Source organism: Sus scrofa, chromosome 12 (assembly GCF_054392235.1).
Source record: "Sus scrofa isolate SSC_HxYL_T2T_F1_AM1 chromosome 12, Sscrofa_HxYL_maternal_Yorkshire_Landrace_v2.0, whole genome shotgun sequence".
In the NCBI taxonomy this organism is placed as follows: Eukaryota; Metazoa; Chordata; class Mammalia; order Artiodactyla; family Suidae; genus Sus; species Sus scrofa.
In genome coordinates, this window is record NC_139394.1 from 35,584,589 (window position 1) to 35,608,484 (window position 23,896).

At 41.6% G+C, this 23,896-nt stretch overlaps 1 protein-coding gene across 15 annotated transcripts in view; it reads left to right on the forward strand.

The window, feature by feature from the left end:
* The window catches only part of TOM1L1 (target of myb1 like 1 membrane trafficking protein), a 64,056-nt gene that overhangs the window by 20,101 nt on the left and 20,059 nt on the right, over nt 1–23,896 (forward strand). For 13 of the 15 annotated variants that reach the window (XR_014820425.1, XR_014820426.1, XR_014820424.1 and 10 more), the window contains one exon: nt 17,844–17,977. Coding sequence is in view for 8 of the 15 variants with exons in the window: in XM_084983110.1 (XP_084839236.1) it covers nt 17,844–17,977 (134 nt within the window). In the remaining 7 variants the exon portion in view is untranslated. Of the gene's footprint in view, nt 1–17,843; nt 18,611–18,832; nt 21,257–23,896 lie in introns of those variants that run through there. The other 2 variants (XR_014820428.1, XR_014820429.1) reach the window with 2 other exon arrangements.

Below are 23,896 nucleotides of genomic sequence, written 5' to 3' on the forward strand. Positions count from 1 at the left end.
GTAACACCAGATCCTAAACCCACTGAGCGAGGCCAAGGATCAAACTCGCAACCTCATGGTTCCTAGTCAGATTCATTTCTGCTGTACCACAACGGGAACTCCTGGGTGGTAATTATTTTTAAAGATGCTTTTCCATTTGCTCTGTGGATTCTTTCCTTGGGTACAAGTTCTTTTGTTCATCACCTCTTGCATTTCTTTCCTCAAGTATCTGTATAGACTGGTGATAGTGAGTTCACTTTTGCGTGAGATTGCCTGGCAGCTGGTCTGCATTCTCTGTGACCCAGCTTGCCCAGGCCGAAGGGAAAACACTGTTGCTGCAATTTGTGCTTGCAACTATTTCTAAGTATTTCTGCGCTTGTTGCTGTTTTCAGAGAATGTAGGATTGGCGTGGGATAGTGTTGGGTGGAATATATTGGTAGCTGGTCTCCTGAGTTATGTTTCCTATTTTTTCCTGGATGCCGCCAGCAGCTGGAAATGGTGCCTATGTCTCTGTCCCTAGATACTAGAAACAGATACTTCTGCCTTAGCTGTTGGGTCTCTCATGGGCAGAAGCGTGAGCAGGCCTTGTCTTGCCCAGTTGTTTCAGGACCGTTCCTCAGCTGGTTTTAGCTGCCCCTCATGCCATCTTCTGGCTTCCACAGCCTCTGGCCATGGAGCATCTTTCATCTCCATCCTATTCTGTGGTAGTACTCGTTGTGGGCAGTCTCGAGTGTCCTGGATTGTGCTTTTCTTTAATCTGGGGGTCAGCCTGCTATGGCCAGTGGGCCACCTGTAGGCCCGGTCAGATTTTGTGTCTTCTGTGAATGGATTTTACTTTTTATTCCCCCTTTTTCGGTCACCCCTGTGGCATATGGAAGTTCCCAGGCCAGGAATTGAATCCAGCCTCAAGCTACAGCAACAGCAGATCCTTAACCCACTGGGCCAGGGATTGAACCAGCACTTACACAGAGACAGTGCCAGATCATTAAACTACTGCGCCGCAGCTAGAACTCCTGGCTTTTATGTTTTTAAAGAGTTTTGTTTTTTTTTTTTTTTAAAGAAGTTATTTCTCAAGCTATATTTAGGCAAGCCTACCTCTAGAGACCACAAGGGGGTCAGATAAGCCCTTAAAGTACCCCTCACTGCCCCTCTCCCCCACTATCAGTGGATTTGAGGTTGCGCTATCTCCTGGGTTCTTTAGCAGTCAGGTTCCAGGGGAAGGGTGGCAAGATCTGGTCTGTACAGGTTATTGAGGACCTGATATCCCATGCCTGAGTGGGCTTATTAACCCAGTTAGCAAAAGGGAGCTATTTAAGGGTTAAAAGTGGAGGGATGCATAACCAGATAAAATTTTAGAAAGATTCCTCTGGTGAATGTTGAGATGAGAAATTCTGAGGGAAGCAAGACAGTGCCGTTGGAAATGGTTTAAGACAGTATTTTCTACTGCTATTATGCTGTGTACTATGTGGGGAATATGACATCTGTGGTCAAATAAGTTTCTAAAACCAATTGTCTATTGTATTCTCCTCTTGGTAGTATAATAAAGGCTCTAAGAGTCTTTTTTTTAAATTGAAGTATAGTTGATTTACAATATTGTATTAGTTTCAGGTGTACAGTAAAGTGATTTGGTTATATATATATGTGTATATATCGGTATTTTAAAATTCTTTTCCATTATAGGTTATTACAAGATATTGAATATAGTTCCCTGTGCTATCCAGTAGATCCTGGCTCTTTATCTGTTTTTATATAGTAGTGTGTATATGTTAATCCCAAACTCCTAGTTTATCCTCCCCCCTTCCCCTTTGGGAACCATAACTTTGTTTTCTGTGTCTGTGAGTCCGTTTCTGATCTGCAAATAAATTCATTTGTATTAATTTTTAGATTCCACACATAAATTGTATCATATAACATTTATCTTTGTCTAACTGACTTCACTCTGTATGATAATCTCTAGGTCCATCCATGTTGCTTCAGATGGCATTATTTTATTCCTTTTCGTGGCTGAATAATATTCCATTGTATATATATATACACCACATCCTCTTTCATCTCTCAATGGAGACTTAAATTGCATCCAGGAGTTCCCGTCGTGGCGCAGTGGTTGACGAATCCGACTAGGAACCATGAGGTTGCGGGTTTGGTCCCTGCCCTTGCTCAGTGGGTTAACGATCCGGCGTTGCCGTGAGCTGTGGTGTAGGTTGCAGACGCGGCTCGGATCCCGCGTTGCTGTGGCTCTGGCGTAGGCCGGTGGCTACAGCTCCGATTCAACTCCTAGCCTGGGAACCTCCATATGCCGCGGGAGCGGCCCAAGAAATAGCAACAATAACAACAACAACAACAACAAAAGACAAAAAGACAAAAAAAAAAAAATTGCATCCATATCTTGGCTATTGTAAATAGTGTTACAGTGAACATTGGGGTGCGTATATCTTTTTGACTTAGAGTTTTTGTCTTTCTTTTTTTTCTCCCACTTTTTAGAGCCATACTCGTAGCACATGGAGGTTCCCAGGCTAGGGGTTGAATCAGAGCTGCAGTTACCAGCTTACACCACAGCAACAGCAGTGCAGTGTCCGAGCCACATCTGTGACCTACACCACAGCTCATGGCAACGCCGGATCCTTAACCCACTGAGCAGAGCCAGGGATCGAACCCACAACTTCATGGTTTCTAGTCACATTCATTTCCAGGATGTGACTGCGCCACGACGGGAACTCCTAGAATTTTTATCTTTCTTTTCCAGATACATGCCCAGCAGTGGGATTGCTAGACTGTAGGATAGCTCTATTTTTAGTTTTTTAAGGAGCCTCCATACTGTTCTATATAGCAGTTGCACCAATTTACATTCCCACCAACAGTGTAGGAGGGGAACCCTCTCCCAGCATTTATTATCTGTAGTTTTTTGATGGTCATTCTGACCAGTGTGAGGTGAATACCGCATTGTAGTTTTGATTTGCATTTCTCTAATAAGTAGCAATGTTGAGCATCTTTTCATGTGCCTATTGGCTATCTGTAAGTCTTTGGAAAAATATATTTTTAGGTTTTCTGTCTTTTTTTTTTTTCCTTCGCTTTTCATGGGTGTACCCATGGCATATGGAAGTTCCCAGACCAGGGGTTGAATTGGAGCTACATCTGCAGGCCACAGCCACAACCGCACCAGATCCGAGCCACTTCTGTGACCTACATCACAGCTCATGGCAATGCCGGACCCACTGAGCAAAGCCAAGGATTGAACCCACATCCTCATGGATACTAGTTGGATTCATTTCCACTGTGCCAGGAAGGGAACTCCCTCTGCCCATTTTTTGATTGAGCTCTTTGGTTTGTTGTTATTGAGTTGTATGAACTGTTTATATTTTGTAAATTAATCCCCTGTCAGTTGCACTGTTTGCAGGTATTTTCTCCCATTTGTAGGTTACCTTTTTAAATTTTTTTTCTTTTTAGGGCCACACCCATGTCTATGGAAGTTCCCTGGCGAGGAGTCAAATTGGAGCTGTAGCTGCTGGCCTACACCACAGCCACAGCACTGTGGGATCCAAGCCGCGTCTGTGACCTACACCACAGCTCACAGCAATGCTGGATGCGTAACCCACTGAGCAAGGCCAGGGATCATACCTGCATCCCCATGTATACTAGTCAGGCTTGTTACCACTGAGCCACAATGGAAACTTCCTGTGGGTTGTCTTTTTGTTGGTGGTGATGCTTTGCTTTGCTGTGCAAAAGCATATAAATTTGATTAGGTCCCATTTGTTTATTTTTGTTTGTATTTCTATTGACTTAGGAGATTGATAAAATATTGCTACAATTTATGCCAGAGAATTTTTTGCTGATCTTCTCTTCTAGGAATTTTATGGTGTCATGTCTTATATTTAAGTCTTCAAGTCATTTTGAGTTTATTTTTATGTATGGTGTTCTAACGTCATTGATTTATGTGCAGCTGCCCAGCTTTCCCTGCTGAAAAGACTGTCTTTTCTCCATTGTATATCCTTGTCTCCTTTGTCGAAGGTTTATTGACCTTAGGTCTGTGGGTTTATTTCTGGGTTCTCTATTTTCCATTGGTCCACATGTCTGTTTTTATGCCAATGCCATGCTGTTTTGATTACCATAGTTTTTTAATATTGTCTGAAGTTTGGGAGGGTTATGTTTCCTGCTCTGTTTTTTTCCCTCGAGATTGCTTTGGCAGTTCTGCATCTTTTATCGTTCCCTGTCAACTTTAGAATTATTTGTTCTAGTTCTGTGAAAAATGCCATGGGTAATTTGTTAGGGATCACATTAAATCTATAGATTGTTTGGATAGTATGGCCATTTTAACAGTATTAATTCTCCTAATCCAAGAGCATGGGATATCTTTCTTTTTTTTTTTTTTTTTGTCTTTTTGTCTTTGTTGTTGTTGTTGTTGTTGTTGTTGCTATTTCTTGGGCCGCTCCAGCAGCATATGGAGGTTCCCAGGCTAGGGGTTGAATCGGAGCTGTAGCCACCGGCCTACGCCAGAGCCACAGCAATGCGGGATCCGAGCCGCGTCTGCAACCTACACCACAGCTCACGGCAACGCCGGATCGTTAACCCACTGAGCAAGGGCAGGGACCGAACCCGCAACCTCGTGGTTCCTAGTCGGATTCATTAACCACTGCGCCATGACGGGAACTCCGGGATATCTTTCATTTTCTTGAATCATCTTTGATTTCCTTTATCAGGATTTTATAGTTCTCAACATATGTCTTCTACCCTCCTTGGTTAGGTGTATGCCTAGGTGTTTTTTTGTTTTTGGTTTTTTTTTTTGGCCATGTCTGTGACATTCGGAAGTTCACAGGCCAGGGATCTGAGCAGTGATAATGCTGGATCCTTAACCACTAGGTTACCAGAGAACTCTCTTAAGTATATTTTTTTGATGTGATTTTAAATGGGATTTTTTTCTTTCTCTTTCTGATACCTCATTGTTAGTGTAGAGAAATGAAACAGATTTCTATGTATTAATCTGGTATCCTGCAACCTTGCTGAATTCATTTATCAGTTTAGTAGTTTTTATGTAGATCTTCGGTTTTCTATATAGGATATCATGTCTTTTGTATAATGACAATTTTACCTTTCCCCTTCCAATTGGATACCTTTTTTTCTTTTCCTTGTCTGATTGCTGTGGCTAGGACTTCCAATACTATGTTGAATAAAAATGGTGAGAGTGAGCATCCTTGTTCCAGAATCTAGTGGGAGATCTTTCAGCTTTTCGTCATTTAGTGTTATGTTTGCTGTGGGTTTTTCATAAGTGGCTTTTATTATGTTGAGATATGCCCCTCTCTACCCACTTTGGCAAGAGTTTTTATCATGAATGGATGTTGCATTTTATTAAATGCTTTTTCTGCATCTGTTGAGATGGTTATATGGTTTTTGTCTTGTCTTTTTCTGATGTAGTGTATCGCATTGATTGATTTGCATATGTTGAACCATCCTTGTGACCCTGGAATGAATCCAACTTGATCATGGTACATGGTCTTTTTTTATGTGTTTTGGATTCTTTTTTGTGTATATTTACATCTATACAAAGACATGTTTAACTCAACATTTACAGACTTTTTGACTAAAGAATCTCCATTTGCTAAGTATCTGTTATTATCTTATAGAACATCAGAGTAATATGCCTTGAGAAACAAATCAATATTTTGGAGCAGTTGCTTTAGGTATATTATTTTTAGAATATTTTACTTAGGAACGTTATTTTGCTAATGATTCATGGAGTCCTTGACCTTGGGCAGATAATTTGCTATCATTGGCCTTACTTTCTGTAGTATAAAGTGATAAAGAGCTAAGTAAGATGATATTTAGTTCTTCATTCATTTATACATCCTATTTATGAGGAGATAAAAAAGAAAATTCTTTTTTTTTTTTTTGCATTTTAGGGCCACACCCACAGCATATGGAGGTTCCCAGGCTAGGGGTCAAATCATAGCTACAACTGCCAGCCTACGCCACAGCCACAGCAAGGCAGGACCCGAGCCGCATCTGTAATCTACACCACGCTCACGGCAATCCTTAACCCACTGAGCAAGCCCAGGGATTGAACCCACAGCCTCATGGTTCCTAGTCGGACTCATTTCTGCTGTGCCAGGATGGGAACTCCAGAAAATTAATCATTAAAGTACCTACATAATCCCTTTTGAAAAATCCACACTTAAAGACATTTACGGGTATAACTTTTGTGACTCGTGATGTTAACAAGCATGTTAAACTAAAATTTAAAAAGTTAAATATCAGAGTAAAAGGGTACGTGGCAGATAATACTTTACGAGAATCGACACAGTGGTATTTCTAGTTACACATGGTCTCAAGTGAAGTGATAGGACCTTTCTCATGTTTTCTTCCATCTGTGGCATACAGTCAATCCTTCAGTAAAATGTACACTGAAACATCCCATTTAAATATGTGAATCTGGTCTTATTTGATGCCATTTGAAATGGCTTTTTGTATTAGAGTCTTTGGGTGCAGCTATTTGGTTGAATTTGTTGCAAGGATAATAATGGACTTGTTAGTTGCTGTTTGGATGCCAAAGCTTAGGGCTGTGTGTTGCCTGGAATAATAAAGAGACTTGGGCTGTGAGTCACCTTTAGAATACTACTCTTGGCCAGTTGGAGTTAAATGGTTCTGGCCTCAAATCCGTTTGTTTACGGAGCCTATTGAATGTGTAACTTTTTCTCTCTAGGCTTTTTGTTAGTAACACATTGAGATCTGTTGTGGAGAGTGCTGTTTTCTCAAATTCTTTTGACACGTATTTGAACTTTTTCTTGTAATCGAAATAATCTCATAAAAGAAAACTGTTTCTCTACTCACAATACTTCTGACACCAGGTCTGAATTTTTTTTCCTCACATTAAAAAATTCCGGCACTAACTACACAGAGATAGCACAGACCCCACAGATGAAGAGCTTAGTTCCGCAAGACTGCCCTTATGTGTCTGGCACCCTTACAAGCAGAGGGTCCCCAGGTTACCCACACTTCTGTCCCATTTTGGCTATAAATCAAATTGGCGGTTCCCATGACCCCCTCCTCGGGTTCAGTAATTTGCTAGAACGGCTCACAGAGTCCAGGGGAACACTTTACTTATTATTCCCAGTTCATTATAAAGGATACCAATGAGCAGCCAGATGAGGAGGTATAGACAGGGGCTTCTGTGCCTGTGGAGTTGAAGCTCTCCACCCTCCCAGCACCTGGGTGTGTTCACTACCCAGAAGCTCTCTGAACCCCATAATTTAGGGTTTTGTAGAGAGAGGCATGATTTATTTGATCGTTGGCCATTGGTGATTAACTCAGTCTCCAGCCACCTCCCCTTCCTGGAGTTTGTGGGGGCTGGGGGTTGAGGGTGGGGGGTGTAGGATTGAAAGTTTAAACTCTGGTCACAGGGCTGGTTCCTCTGGCAGCCAGCCCCTGTCCTCTGAGAATCATCTCATTAGCATAAACTCAGGCTAGGTTGAAAGGGGCTTATTATAAACAACAAAAGATGCTCCTCTCACCCTTGCTACTCAGGAATTCCAAGGGTTTTAGAAGCTCTGTGCTAGGAATCTAGGGATGAAGACCAAATATATATTCCTTATTATATATATTAGATGGCCTAATATCTAGACTAATGCGATGAAATCTTTGGAAATAGAGGACACGGAACCTATTTTCATTCAAAGATCTAAAAACGAAACCAACAAAGACTGTGGAGGAACAAAGTAATTCTTTTTTTTAAATTGAAACATAGTTGACTTCCAATATTGTGTTAGTTTCAGGTGTGCAGCACAATGATGCATGTATTTTTCAGATTCTTTTCCCTTATAGGTTATTATAAAATATTGAGTATAGTTTCCTGTGGTGTATGGTAGACCGCTGTTGTCTATTTTATATATAGTGGTGTGTATATGTTAATCCCAGCCTCCTAATTGGTTCCTCCCCTCCCCTTCTCCTTTGGTAACCGTAAATTTGTTTTCTATGTCTGTGGGTCTATTTTCGTTTTATAAATGAATTCATTTTGTGTCTTTATTTTTTTTAGATTCCAAACAAATGATAACATATGAAATTGTCTTTCCCTGTCTGGCTTACTTCACTTAGTATGATAATCTCTAGGTTCACCTTTGTCACTGCAAATCACATTCTTTCATTCTTTTTTTCATGGCACAATATTTCAGTGTGTGTGTGTGTGTGTATGTGTGTGTGTGTGTGTGTGTGTGAGTGACAGCCACATCTTCTTTATCCATTCCTCTGTCACTAACATTTAGGTTGCTTCCATGTCTTGGCTATTGTGAATAGTGCTGCAATGAACACTGAGGTGTCTGTATCTTTTTGAGTTAAGGTTTTCTCTGGATATGTGGCCAGGAGTATGATTGCAGATCCCGAAGTAATTCTTTAGTTTCTAATTTTTCAAAGATTTTCTCACAACTGTCTAAACTATTCAGATCGATGGAGTTAGGACCCCTAGGTAATGCTAGCTCCTTGGCTTCGCCATGTAACCCCAGGGACTTTTGGAGGCTTGAGCAGCAGCCTAGTGATCATCAGGCTCTGGGGGGAGCAGTATATCTCTAAAGAAGAGCTCAAAGGGTCTGAAATCCACTGTGAGAGTTGGGAAACAGACACTTTTTTCCCCCAAATTGGCTAATAACCACTTTTTTAGCCTGTTAAAATAATTTACCTCGTCTTCTCCAAATCCCTTTGAAATGACAGACAATGTGAAAATAAAATACATTCCAAGGATTACAGGAGAACCTAGACAGACCATCAGGGGACCAGAAGAGGGAGGATATTCAGTGTGGGATAATGTAGGTGGGATCTGCCAGCTGAGGTACACACAGCCCCACCCAGGAGAAAGAGTCGCTTCCAGTGTGACTCTCCTCAGAAGAAGCCCATACTAACCTCAGAATCAGAGTGAGATTGGATGGGCCTTGTGCACTCACATGGAGATGAAGCAACCATGCCCTCTGCTGCCCCAGAGCCTAACTTTAGGAGCGGGGAACTTCCAGTGTCACCAATAGAAGCAGGGGAAAAGGACTTGAAATAGCTCGCGGTTTCCAAAAGAACCTGGGGCCTACGCAGTCGGAGAAAAAAGACAAGCACTCACTAGGGATTTTTGGTTTTGAAGGCAGGAAGTTTTGTCCCTGGAGATGATGAGAGAGTAAGGCTGTTAGAATTCCCAGAGGAATTTCTTTCCACGTTTCCCTTCTTTTCCTCCAAAACTGAGGCTAAACTCCATTCTCACCACTTTCTTTTGGGGGGCTGAGCTCCTTTCTCTAACTTATTAACTTATATTTAGCAAAATGAAAATTTTTGTACTTATGACAACCAGCACTTATGATACCAAATATGTGTGGGGTGGGTTTTTTTTTTTTTTTTTTCTCACACTGACCTCTTCTTCATTGTCAGCAGGGTGTCTTACAATTCAGTTCAATTCTGACACTAACTACCCTGAGTTAGCCCTGGATCCCACAGGTTAATGGCTTGGTCCCACAAAACCGTCCTACTTCACATGCCCATTGCAAGTTAGGGTCTCCCATACTTCTGACAGAAGACTATAAACTGGGAGTTCCCACAACCTCAGGTTTCTAATTTGCGTGAATGGCTCCCAGAACTCAAGGAGACGCATATTTACTGGTTTATTATAAATGCTGTTATAAAGGGTTATATGATAGGGTGCATATGAAGAGATGCGAAGGGTGAGGTCTGGAGGAGACCCAAACACAGAAGCTTCTGTCTCTAGGGAGTTGGGGTGCACTACCCTCCCAGAACATGGATGTGTTCACCAACCTGGAAGCCCTCTGAACCCCGAGGTTTATGGACTTTTTTTTTTTTTTTTTGCCATTTCTTAGGCCGCTCCTGCGGCATATGGAGGTTCCCAGGCTAGGGGTCAAATCGGAGCTGTAGCCACCAGCCTACGCCAGAGCTACAGCAACGCGGGATCCAAGCCGCGTCTGCGACCCACACCACAGCTCACCGCAACGCAGGATCCTTAACCCACTGACCAAGGCCAGGGATCGAACCTGCAACCTCATGGTTCCTAGTCAGATTCGTTAACCACTGCGCCATGGCGGGAACTCCTGTTTATGGACTTTTATGGAGACTTCATCAAGTAGACAAGGTCAATTAATCTCTAGTCCCTCTCTCTCTCCAGAGGATGGAGGGTGGAACTAAGAGTTCCAAGCTCTAATCATGTCCTGGTCTTTGCTGTGACCAGCCCCTATCTAGGAGCCCATCAAGAGTTGCCACATCAGGAGTTCCCATTGTGGCTCAGCAGTAACAACCCCAACTAGTATCCATGAGGATGCAGGTTCGATCCCTGGCCTTGCTCAGTGGGTTAAAGGATCTGGCATTGCCGTGAGCTGTGGTGTAGGTCACAGATGCAGCTCAGATCTCATGTTGCTGCGGCTGTGGTGTAGGCTGGTGGCTACAGCTCTGATTTGACCTCTAGCCTGGGAAATTCCATGTGCCTCAAGTGCTGCCCTAAAAAGAGAAAAAAGAAGAAGAAGAAAGAGTTGCCTCATCAGAACAAAATACTCCCTGTCACCCAAGAAATTCCAAGGGATTTAGGAGCTCTGTCAAAAATGGAGGCAAATATATATATATATATATATATATGATATTTTATGTATAGGTAGCCATTGAAAGGTCCCAGCTGCAAGTGGGGGTCTTTGATCCGTCTCAGCACCTTGTTTACCTCCTGCCTTTCGGGGTTATTAGAGATTGGCAGTTTGGTACCTTCTGAACTCTTGAGCCTCTATTGCCCCTCATATCTTTGGATCCTATTTGGTTTTATTTTATCAAATATTAAAATGCATGCATATTAAAATATTTTTCTTTTTTTTAATTAAAATATTTTTCTGTTGTATCCAACATTTTTAGGTATTTTGTGATCAGAAAGGTTTTCAGGATATTGAGGACAGTGCTGTGCTGGAAACCAAGAACTGTATAGATTTGTTTTTTTCTTTAATTGCAAAATTCATATAACATAAAATTAATCACTTTAAAGTATATAGTTTAGTGGCATTCACATTCACAGCGCAACCATTTCCTTCATTGAGTTCTAGAACATTTTCGTCATCCCCAAAGGAAACCTTATACCCATTAAGCAGCCTTTTTCCTTCCTGCCTTTGCCCAGTTCCCAGGCAACCGCTTTTCTGCTTTCTGTTTCCATGGATTTACCTATCCTGAAGACTTCATATACATAGAATCATAGAATATGTTCTTTCACTTACTATAATGTTTTCCAGGTTGTTGTAGTATCTTTTATGGCCCAATATTTCGTCATATGGATGTACTGTATTTATTTACGGGTTAATGGACATTTGCGTTGTTTCTACCTTTCGGCTGTTGTGAATAATGCTGCTGTGAACATTCATGTAGAAGTTCGTGCTTGAATACCTGTGTTCTTTGGAGTATGTACCTAAGGAGTAGCATCACTGGGTCACATAGAAACTCTGTGTTTAACTTTGTGAGGCAGGGACAAAGCATTTTCCACAGTCGTTGCTCATTTTACATTCCTACCAGCAACACACAGGGTTTCAGGTGCTCCACTCCCTTGCTGACACTTGTTTTCTGTTTTGTCTTTATAGCCATCCAGTAAGTATGAAGTACTATCTCATTATAGTTTTGATATGCATTTCCCTAATGACTGATGCTATTGAGCATCTCTATATAGCTTTTTGTCTTTTATTTATTTTTCATTTTAATTTTATTTTTTTGTCTTTTTAGGGCCGCACCTGTGGCATATGGATGTTCCCAAGCTAGGGGTCGAATCAGAGCTGTAGCCGCCGGCCTACGCCACAGCCACAGAAACGCCAGATCCTTAAGCAAGGAGGGATTGAACTTGCCTCCTCTGAGCGAGACCAGGGATTGAACTTGTCTCCTCATGGATGCTAGTCAGATTCATTTCTGCTGAGCCATGCTGGGAACTCCTCTCTATAGCTTTTTAAAAGGTAAACCAGATCATGTTATTCCTTGCTGGAAACCCTCCAGTGGTTTCCTGTTACACTTAAAGTCAAACCCAGCCTTCTCACTCTGGCCGCAGAGCCCTTCCCCATCTGCTCCTGCCCACCTTTCCTTCTGCAGCACGTGTGCTCTCCTTGGTCCAGCCATACCGGCCACTTTCCTGTTTCTTGGACACACTGAGTTCATTCTTGCAGGGAGCTGTTTTACCCTTGACTCTTATGCTTCCCCTGTCTTCCCATGGCCAGCTTTGTCTCATCATGCCAACTTTGTATGTTACCTCCTTGGAGGGGTCTTCTCTGGCTTCCCAGTCCAAAGTCAGCCACTTTCCTGTGACACCCCCATTTCATCCTCTGCCCAGCACACTGATGCTTTTCCTGCACATTTGTGCAGCTGCCTTTGCCTGCTAGAATGGACACTCCACAGGCTTGTCTTGTTTACAGCTCAAGTTCCGTGCCCAGAGCAGGGCTGCATGATAGAATCACTCAAGAAAAATATCTTTAATACATTCATGGGTTTTCCCTTGATTTTATGTGGTTTAATATTAGCATCTTTAGCCTTGGTTTGAGTTAGAGACTTTACCTTGATTTATCTGTTTCAATTAGATGACTAGTTGTCCAAATAACATTTATCAACAGTGTATATACCTTCTCCACTGATTTTAGACACCTCTTAATCATATTCTGTATTCTGATGCAAGAATGCCTTTCTAGAGGCTATTCTCGTGGTTTGATCTGTTTGTCTATTCCTGTGTTGGTATCATTCTATTTTAATTACTTTGTTCCATGCCTTATAGGGTTTATCAGTCAAACAGATGGCAGGCTCCATTTGGGTAATTTGAAGACAGTTTAATCAAGGTACTGTTTATTTGGTGAGATACCACAGGGTTCAGAGAAATGACAGGAGCTAGTTCGTTACCCTGAGCTACTAGCTTATATCTCTAGGCATAAATAGGCAAGAGGGAACTTTGGCCAGAATTCAGTGGGAAGAATCATGTGAGAAAGGGAGCCTTGAGAGTAGCAGTGCGTTTGGTGGAAGGAATGAAGATAATAAACACCCAGACCTCACCCTCCTCCTTTCGCCCATTTCCTGCCAGCTGGACCCAGTCAGCTGTGAGAGGGCAGGGGACCTAATGTGTGTTCCCTGTGGGCTGGCCCCGAGGGCACAGGGCAGGGCAGAGTGTGTGGACGGTGGATCTGGAAGGCAAAGAAAGGCGTCCAGCCCATAGGAAAAGTCTCCACTCAAACTTTCTTGGCTCTGGGAGTTGCTGTTATGGCTCAGCTGGTTAAGAACATGACTAATATCCATGAGGATGCATACTCATTTGATCCTTGGCCCTGCTCAGTGGGTTGAGGATCCGGCATTGCTGTGAGCTGGGGTGTAGGTCGCAGATGTAGCTCACATCTGGTGTTGCTGCGGCTGTGGTGTAGGCTGGCAGCTGCGGCTCCGATTGGACCCTAGCCTGGGAACTTCCATATGCCACGGGTGCAGCCATAAAAAGAAAAAAAAATTTCTTGGCTCTTCTTGTATATACACTTTACCAATGATCACAGTCTTATATGCAATTTGTTAACATTAAAAGCAGCCTCTATCCTTGGAATCACTTCCTGTTTTGTCTATTGGCACAAACCTACTAGCAGCTGTTCTGTTTATTTGGACTGCGTCCCCCGTCTGTTTCCCTCCGTCTGAAATCCAGTATACTTATTTGGAATCCCCTCTCTGTTCCTCCAATCTGTGCTGAACAGTTAGATCCTGAAGCCCTGCAAATTCTCAGGGCTCCTTCACTTTGTTAGACCCTTAGGCAATAAAACTATTTTGGTGAAAGACACTTTTCCTCTCCTGTGTTGCTCCTGGACTTTGAACTTCATTAGAGGCAGAGTCAAGATTTCTTTTGGTTTGCCAGAATACAAAGATTCTGGGGCCATATCCAGTCTAATGAGTGTTGCAATGGGTTGAAAGTATCTGTTCTGGTCACAGGAATGAAATGTAGCCGCCTGTTCTTAGATTTGCTTTCTAGGCATTGTGTACTTGGCTCTGAACCACCTTACCCTTACCTTGAGTCACTGACTTTCTCTGCTACCTCTCATTTTAGTCTTAGCCAGTTTTTGCCTAGACCCAGAAAAAGAAGAGGATGTTTTAGTTTTAGTGTTCTGTAGAATAAACTGAACACTGATTTTTGAGAGCACAACTAGAGAAAGCCTTACTCTCATTTATTAGAGAAGTTTAAAATCTAAAATTTAGTACTATGAGAATAATTGGTAACTAGTTGAAAAAAAAAAAAAAAACTTGAGAGTGAAATAAAGTCATCCTGTCCCGTGTTGTCACTGCTGTGGCTCTGTTACTGCTGTTGCTGGGGTTCAATCCTGGCCCAGGAACTTCTGCAGGCCATGGGCGTGGCCAAAGAAAACACGAGTCATCCTGCCAGGACCACTCTTACTGTCTTTCCAGTTCAGAGACTTGTAAGGCATTCACAGTGGAAGGGACTTCCGGTGCCTTGGAGACCATCTCCCTTTACAGATGAGGCCTTATGTTCAGAAAGGGGGTGTTTTGTCCACACAGTGGTGAGTGAGGATGGAGCTGGAGTGGAACCTTGTCCTTCTGAGGCCACCTTCCATGCAGTGTAGCACTCGTTTCTCATTTTGAACCCAGGACTGACTTTCTAGTGTGGGTGGCTAGCCTGTTGTCTTTCCATGTGGGTATTAGTTCCCTAGCTAGATGGAAGCAACTTGGACGACAGTAAATAAGACCTCTACTTGTAAATCTATACAACTGTGCAGATTTAGAGTATATGTTTTTTACACCGAGGACGTTCATTAAATGTCTGTCAAACTGAATATATCGATTCTCTGTTGAAGAATTAATGACTTAGGACAAAAGACGGGCCAAGGAGTTATTGAAGATATTGATAATATTTAGATAGGAAAAAGAGTTGGAAGGGTTCTCATAAGCTAATGATTCTCTGGAGGCTTATGTTAACAGTTAATGTCATTCATTCAGTGGAGGCCTGTAAAAGAAAGAGGAGACTATATGAGCAAGTTATGCTGAAGAATGTTCGGTTTTAGGGTGAACAGAGCAGTTTTGATTTTGAGTATATAGGGACCTTCTCTTGCTGTCTGTGGGAGGTCCTGGAGAGAGATGTGTTATAGCAGCAGTGCCAGGCAGATGTTATTTCCAGAGAAGGCTGCCAAGCAAACACATTTCTTCCTGTTACAACTTTTTCAAGAGATCCATCCAGGTACTTTTTATTGAGTTGCCCTTTGTTGGTGAATGTGGGACAATGGCAGTTGGAGTTGAAAGTATGGGAAATCTTCTTCCTTAATTCCTGAGTGCTCTGAGAAAGAGTGGAAGCATCTGGATGTCCGAAGAGGAGGCTCTTAATGACCTCCTTTTTGTTTTGCTCCAAAGCCTTTGGAATTGATTGTTAAATTCACTTTAACTTAGAAGCCTGCCTTTGCTTTGATGTGATGTAAAGGGAGGCAGTTCCCGGGCCTCTGCAATGGGCATATGCGCCAGCAGCTGCTCCTTCCTGTTTAGACTTACTCCCCCTGGCTCCCCACATCCGCATCCCTGCAAGTGCCTGCTGTAGGGAACTTCTGACCCTTCCTTTTGGACCATGGTGCCTGGTCTCCGCTGTTTCCAGGTGGCTTGGCCCTCCTCTGAGACAGACATCAATTGCAAAGATCAGAGAGCGTCGGCTTTTGAAGAGGTTTTTCAGATTCTGCTTTGCAAATCTGCTGAGAAATGTGGTGCTCCTTTCATGTTTCCATTCCATCTGTCTCTTAAAAGGGCAAAGGAATGGTCTTCATGTGACTGGGTGCTATTGATGTTGGCTGCACATTCACTTCAAACCTATTTCTACATTTTGTCATAGGCGTCTAACAGCCATTGTATTTCCTTGATCTTGACATTGTTCTAGCAAGACTGTCAGTGAGCAGGAAGGAGAACGAAGGAATAAAGAAGGAGTTCTTACTCGTCATGGGGTTATAACAAATGTTGTTCTCGGTTTTTTCCTTGTTTAGCATCAGGTCCTAGGTAAAGGCACAGGTATTATAGGAATGTATTAGCTAGTTTAGCTGCTCGTGATACTTCCTTAGGCAACCATACTACATTCATTGACTGCCCTGTATACCAGACACGATGAGGTTTCAACTGCATCATTCTCTATTCTTACACCTCTGCAAGAGGTTCCCTTGTGGCACAGCAGATTTAGGATCTGGCATTGTCACTGCTGTGGCACAGGTTCCATCCCCGGCCCAGGAACTTCCTCATGTGTGGTGTGTGGAAAAAAAAAAAAGCCTACAAGATGATTGTTATCCTTGTTTTATAGATGAAAAAATACACTGAGGCTAAATTTTAACCAAATCCCACCCACATCAGGTATATTACATGGGAGAGGCCTTTGGTCTACTGAGTCTAAAGTCTTTTTCTCATTGTGCTACACCAGAGGCCCATAAGTGAGCCAGATTTAGCCACTACCTGTTTTATTGGGATATGACTACACCCACCTATCTGCATATTGTGAACAAATGGCAGAGCTGGATAGTTGCAACACAGACCATGTGGCCCACAAAGCAGAAAATATTTAATATCTGGGCCTTTAAAAAAATGTTTGTCAGCTGCTGCTGACAGTGACCACGTCGTTAGGAACCAGACAGTTTTTCTGGTCGTGCAATAGAGTATAAAAACCCAAAGTCTGTCATCTGTCTCTCTCACCTGTTTTTTTTCCTTTTCCTTTTCTTGTTTTCTGAATTTTATTTTTTAAGATTTTGTGGAGGTGTGGTGGCTTTTTACCTCTGAGTTTAAATGCCAGATAGTAGTGGCTTGATTTATTTATTTAGAGATTTCCTTTCAGAGATTTTATGATACATTGTCTGAGATTCTAAATGGCTTTGTGAAGCATAAGTTTTTCAGCGGGTCTACCTGTCTTGAGGGAAAAGATCAGGTAATGTAATAGAACTTGCTGTAATTCATTTTGAAAGGGGAATTTCCCTGTATTTTGCCTGATGTTAAGGTACTATTACATGAACAAATTCTAGCCAAAGTGGGTTTGAAGGAATTAGTATTATTAGTTTTATGCTTCTCAGGCTTATTGGAGGCTTGCCTAAGAGGAAAGTAAGTTGTTATGTAGCAGTTTTCCAATGTCACTGTACATAAGAAACATTTGGAGATGCTCATTAAAAAATGTAAATGCCCAAACTCTCAGGCTTGGTGATTCTGAATTAGTTTAAATCTACTCTAGGTGCCTGCGATGCTAATAAGAAAAAGCTGGTTTAGGGAGTGGCGTTCTTGTAATAGAGTGATTCTAGGCAGTCCAAATAAGGATGATATTGATGACTCGTTTTTCAATCACAGTTCAGCTTACGTTGGAATGTGATGTTGTAACTATAAACTTCACATGTTTAAGTAAAACATAATAAGAAAATTACACTGCTATAAATGCATTTTAATGACTTCTTTCTTCCATTACTACACAGGACACCAATTTTGTTTTAGTGCTTTGTAGTTATAGAGTTCCTCACTATACACATCTCATTTGATTTTTACATCACCCCTTGAGGTAGATGTGGCAAGTCGTATATTTTTCACTTACCAAGTGAGTAAAATGAGATTTGGGAAAGTGATTTTTTTTTCCTAACACAGTACAGCTAGTAAGCAGTCCATCTAGAATTCCTGTACACCACTTCGCATTTCTAGTCAAGCATTACGTGCACTGTACCTCATTGCCTTATGGTGCCTATTTAGATTTTTAGAAGAGACTATCATTCTGCTATCCTTCTGATAGAGGGAAGATGAGCTGTCCATCGTTAAATGCTTTGGTAATCTTGCATAGGTGGCTCATCATGGAGGTGGTCGCAGGAGTGTACAGATTGGCAGGTCAGGTGTTTGAAGCATGGAAGAAGAAATCTCTCTCCTTTCTTTGACAGAAACTTTATAAGACAGGTCGGGAGATGCAGGAGAGGATCATGGACCTGCTCGTGGTGGTGGAGAATGAAGATGTCACTGTTGAATTAATTCAAGTGAATGAGGATTTGAATAACGCCATCCTTGGGTGTGAGAGGTGAGCAGGGGTGTGCCCTCCCCAGCCCTTCTCCAGTGCTGTTGTCACTGGAGGACTCAGTGTTCCTAGAGTCCTTCTGGTGGACACTCAGAAAGAGCAAGAACAAGTTCCCGATCAGCCCCGCCTTCTTCCCCGTAGAGAGAATCCTGTTCCTGCGAGCCTGTGATACAGGCCTGCAGGGACAGGCGTGTGCCTCAGCAGTGTGAGGGCCGCATAAGTGATGGCCACAGATGGATGTGTGAGCTGGCCGTGAATCCTATTCATGAATATTGTCTGTGAGCACATTATAGGCTCTCAAATAAATGAATGACATAAAGTGTCTTAGTGAAAGTGAGCTTTACCCTAAATTTTTGTGGAGAACAACATGGAAATGGTTAAGAGAAGAGGGGAGTATATTCATATGGAGAAAATAGTCTATACAAAACCAGAGCAGTCAGTGAGGAAATTCTGCATATGAACATTGATCACAAAAAAAAAAAATCTGGGGAGTTCCCATCTTGGCTCAGTGGTTAACAAATGCAGCTAGTATCCATGAGGATGCAGGTTTGACCCCTGGCCTCGCTCAGTGGACTAAGGATCTGGCATTGCCGTGAGCTGTGGTATAGGTTGCAGACACTGCTCACATCCCATGTTGCTATTGTTTTGGCATAGGCCAGAGGCTGCAACTCTGATTCAACCCCTAGCCTGGGAATCTCCATATGCTGCAGGTGTGCCCCTAAAAAGACAAAAATAAATAAATTAATTAATTAAATCTGTTCAGAAAAGTATGAAGGCAAATTTTGTTTTTTTTTACTTTTTGGGGCCACCCTCTAGCATATGGAAGTTCCCAGGCTATGGGTCAAATTGGAGCTGTAGCTGCCGGCCTATGCCACAGCTATAGCAATGGGATCTGAGCCTTGTCTGTGACCTACACCACAGCTCACAGCAATACCGGATCCTTAACACCCTGAGCAAGGCCAGGTATTGAACCCGTGTCCTCATGGATACTAGTCAGATTCGTTTCTGCTCACCACAATGGGAATTCCAAAGGCAAACATTTTTAACGCAGTTATCCCTCACTATCTGCAAGGGATTGATTCCAAGACCCCCAAAGGATACCAAAATCCAGATGCTCAAGTGCCTTACGTAAAATGGTAGTATTTGCCTTGTAACCTATATGCCTCTTCTCATATACTCTACCTCATCTCTAGATTACTTATAACCTAATAGATGTAAATGCTATGTAAATAGTTTTAAATACAGTGTAAATGCTATGTAAAATACTTGCCGGTGCATGGTAAATTCAAGTTTCCTTTTTAACTTTCTAGAATTTTTTTTTCTTTTTCGAGTATTTTCAATCCATGTTTAGTTGAATTCTTGGATGAGGAGCCCACAGATACAGAACCTGTGCATACGGAGAGTTGACTATATTCATCATTTTATTTTTAACATTTTAATTTTTTCTAAACTTTTTATATATTTGTGATCATTAAAGAACATATACTTTTGTTTCTTCCTTGATTTTCTATGCTGTATAACAAATATTTGTGTCTCCTGTGTTCTAAATGTTTTTGTGAAATTATTATTTTTTTAAATTTTATTTAAGTATAGTTGATTTACAGTGTTGTGTTAATTTCTGCCTTATGGCACAGTGACTCAGTTATAATGTTCCTTTTCATATTCTTTTCTATTACGGTTTATCACAGAATTTTGAATATAATTCCCTGTGCTGTACAGTAGGACCTTATTGTTCATCTTATATATACTATATATACTAGGTTGCATCTGCCAATCCCAAACTCCCAATCCATCCCTCCCCCGACCCCCCTCCCTTGGCAACCACAAGTTTATTTTGTATGTCTGTGAGTCTGTTTCTATTTCATAGATATGTTCATTTGTATCATATTTTAGATTCCACCTATAAGTGATATCATATGATATTTGTCTTTCTCTTTCAGACTTACTTCACTTAGTGTCATAATCTCTAGGTCCATCCACGTAGCTGCAAATGGCATTATTTCATTAGTTTTCATGGCCACATAATATTTGTGTGTGTGTACATGTGTACCACATCTTCTTTATCCATTCATCAGTCAATGGTTTAGGTTTAAACCATTCTTTTTAATAGCTGTATAATCATCCATGTTTCATATTTCACTTATGAGGCATTTAAGTTGTTTCTAACTCATTCATTCATTAAAGTATTAGTCTTAGAATCTATAGTCAAGAATACAGCATCAATCATACACACACACACATACACACACACACACACACACACACTTGGGAAGTGAAATAAATGCAGTAAACCAAAAGTACAGGAGATCTATTTGTGAGACTAACAGCCAGGCCTAATCTAGGTCGGGAGAAGGGAGGAAATTCAGCTTTTATAAGGAAGTACCATTTAAGCTGAGAACTACGGGATGAGGAAGAGATGACTAAACCAGGAGCAGGCAGTAGCACATCCGGTTTGTGAAGCTCTGGGAAAGTACAGCAGGTCCAGGGAGAGAGCCAGCACCTAGAATCCAGCCCCAAGAAACAGTGCTTTGACTGGCAGGTGGCTTTCTCCTTATTCTTAATGTAAAATGTCATATAAAAACATAGTTTCAGGTACATCTCTCCCTAGGCCTTCCTAGTATAGAAATTCTGGAACCTCTGAGTTCCCCCCCAAATTTTCTAGATCCTTGTTTCAAAGAGGAGTTGTATTGGCATTTTGGGTAGGACAGTTTTCCCTTATGTGGCTCCTATTCACTAAATACCAGAGGTGTTCCTCCTAGTTAAAGTGACTTCTTTTTTTTTTTTGGTCACGCCTGCAGCATGCAGAATTTCCCAGACCAGGGATCGAACCCACACCTCATCAGTGATCTGAGCCACAGCAACAACAATGCCTGATCCTTAACCACTAGGCCACCAAGGAATTCCGTAAAGAAGTTTTAGAACCCCTTCTGTTGTGAATTCCTGGGAATTAGTGGCTGTATTTTCCACCAGCTGATGAGCAAGGGACCAGTGTGACAGGTGAACAGGCCCAAATTCAAACCTTGCTGATGATTTTGGACAAATTGCTAAATGTTTTTAAGACTTAAGCCTTTTCCTGTTTATTAAAGAAGATTACCTGTTTGGAGGGGGTTTGTGTATTTGGTTTTTTGTCAAATGTAATAATGTGTAGGGAGTTCCCTGTTGGCTCAGCGGGTTTAGGATCCAGCATCACTGCTTTGGCTTAGGTCACTTCTTCAGTGTAGGTTTGATCCCTGGCCCGGGGAACTTTCACATGCCAAGGTCTAAGCCAAAAAAAAAAAAAAATGCAGTAATATATACAAAAGCACATAGCTGAGTGATAACACATTGTGACATTAAATATTAATTTCTTGTCCTTCTCCCTGCTAATGTCCCACTGAGACTTTTAATTTATTGTCTAGACTTTTTTACCACCGATCGTGAGGACCAAGAGGATCAGGGAAGCAGAACCAGTAGTTGTGAAATAAGTTCTTTCCTTCACTGTCTCACTGTCTAGGAGGGAGGCCGTTCTCTGAAGACAACAGAGCACCAAGTGAGGGATGTGAACCCCATGACCATATTCTCTTACTACTGAACAAATTCTCACAATCCGTGCCCTTCTTTTTCGTTGAAATAAATCTTTGGAAGTGGGAAGATAGCTAAGGGGAACCACGTGGTTTTCAGTAGAGTACTGACATCTAGTTTTCATTTTGGAAAATTCTGTTACAAACCATAAGACCACTTACTCAAAGCTTCCTGTGAAGGGGAATGTGTATTTATTTCGCCTCCATGTCAGTAGATTGTATAACCTCTGTGAACAGCTTTTTCTGGTTCCGCTTGGAACCATGGGTGCCAAAAACAACTGCAGTAAATTGGGAGACAGAAGCACATCTTAAGATTCAGAGAAAAAGTCTCACCTCTCGAAAAGATAACTAGACGGATGTATTAGTTTCCTGTGGGATGCTGTAACAAATTACTACACACACTTCATGCCTTAGAACAACCAGAAACTTACCCTCTTACAGTTCTGTAAGAATCTGATGTGGTCTCACTGGGTTATCAGGAAAGTGTTGGCAGAGCTGCGTTCCTTTTTGGAGGCTCTATAGGAGAATTATTGCCTTGCTTTGTGCAATCTCTGCCACTTTCCTGGGCTCCTAATGCCTTTCCTCTATCTACAAAGCCAACATTTTTTGATCAGGTCCTTCTTGCACTATAGCGCTCTTGCTTCCTCATCTGTCTTACTCTTCCACATTTAAGGACCTGTGTGATTACTTTGGGTTCATCTGTATAGTCCAGGATAATCTACCTATTAAAGCACTTCTGGCAACCTTCACTCCATGTGCCGTGTAACCTACCATATCCACTGTTCCATTCATTAGGATGTGGATATCTTTGGGGGCAGGGCATGGTACAGTCATTCTGCTTACCACAGTCTGCCCTCTGTTCCCCAAATATTCATATCTATTCTACAGGCAGCGTATGCTCACCCTATTCCACCATCCCTCAAAGACTCCTCTCATTACATCCAGGGAATAGTCATGCAAATAAAGAAACAGAAATTTGTTACCCAAGGCTTGATTCGTGAAGGTTTTCATACCTTGCACGTAACTAACTAGCATACAGAAGCAATACCATGGATAGATTGAGGAAGAAGCACATGTGTTAGAAAGATCCTTCAACCTAAGTGCATGTGAGCATATTCTTATTTGTTTTTATTTATTTTTTTTATTTTAAGGCTGAATCTGCGGCAAATGAAAGTTCCCTAGCTAGGTGTCGAATCAGAGCTGCAGCTGCCGACCTATGCCACAGCCATAGCAACTTGAGATCCGAGTGACACCTGCGACCTATGCCACAGCTTGCAGAAACACCAGATCCTTAATCCACTGAGTGAGACCAAGGATCGAACCCACATTCTCGTGGATACATCGGGTTCGTAATGTGGAGCCACAACAGGAACTCCTCTTTTTATTAAATTATTTTTTAATTTTAATTTTGTAAAATGGCTGCACCCACAGTATATGGAAGTTCCCAGGCCAGGGATTGAATCTGAGCTGTAGCTGTGACCTGTGCCATAACTGTGGCAACACTGGATCCTTTAACCCACTGTGCTGGGCTGGGGATCAGACCTGCACCTCTGCAGTGACCTGAGCTGCTGAGCTGCTGCATTCTGATTCTTAACCCACTGTGCCACAGCAGGAACTCCCTAAGTGCATGTTCTAATTCAGTGTAAGCTTTTATACTTTAAAGTGTTTAGGTTCACGGAGTCAATGTGTCGTAATAGTAATACTGTGTGTTTCTGAAGCAACAGTTGGTTTGCAAAACATTTCCACCTTCACCTACCTGTGTTATCTGTCTGTCTGTATCTTGCCCTTGAGAATAACTTTCTAAGGAAATGGTTCAAATGTTGCTCTTCTCTTTGAGTAGATGGAGAATTGAGGATTATATGCATAGTCTTACAGTTACTTAATAATGCTGATGGTTACACCTTGGATTTCTGCCTTCAACTTCACTATTCTTTCAAACCTATTTTCTCATTTATTTAACTCCTCCTTTACCCACAATGTACAAGCAATGTAAAATTAAAACAGAGTTGTAAAAAGAATTTATTTAAAAAACAAAAACCAACTCAAAGATTTCAAATCCAATTTTATGGTTACCATAGGTGCAAGCATTGTGGGGAGAGAAGAATTGGGAGTGTGGGAATAACATACACACACTACTGTACAAAATAGATGATTAGGAAGAACCTACTGTATAACACTGGAAAATCTACTCAATAGTTTTTAATAACCTATATGGGAAAAAAGAATGGATATATTCATATGAGTGACTGATTCATATTGCTGTACACCTGAAACTAACACAACATTGTAAATCAACTCTGCTCCAATAAAATTAAATTAAAATAAACAAAATTATAAAAGGTCAGTGTTTTTAGGTGTCAGT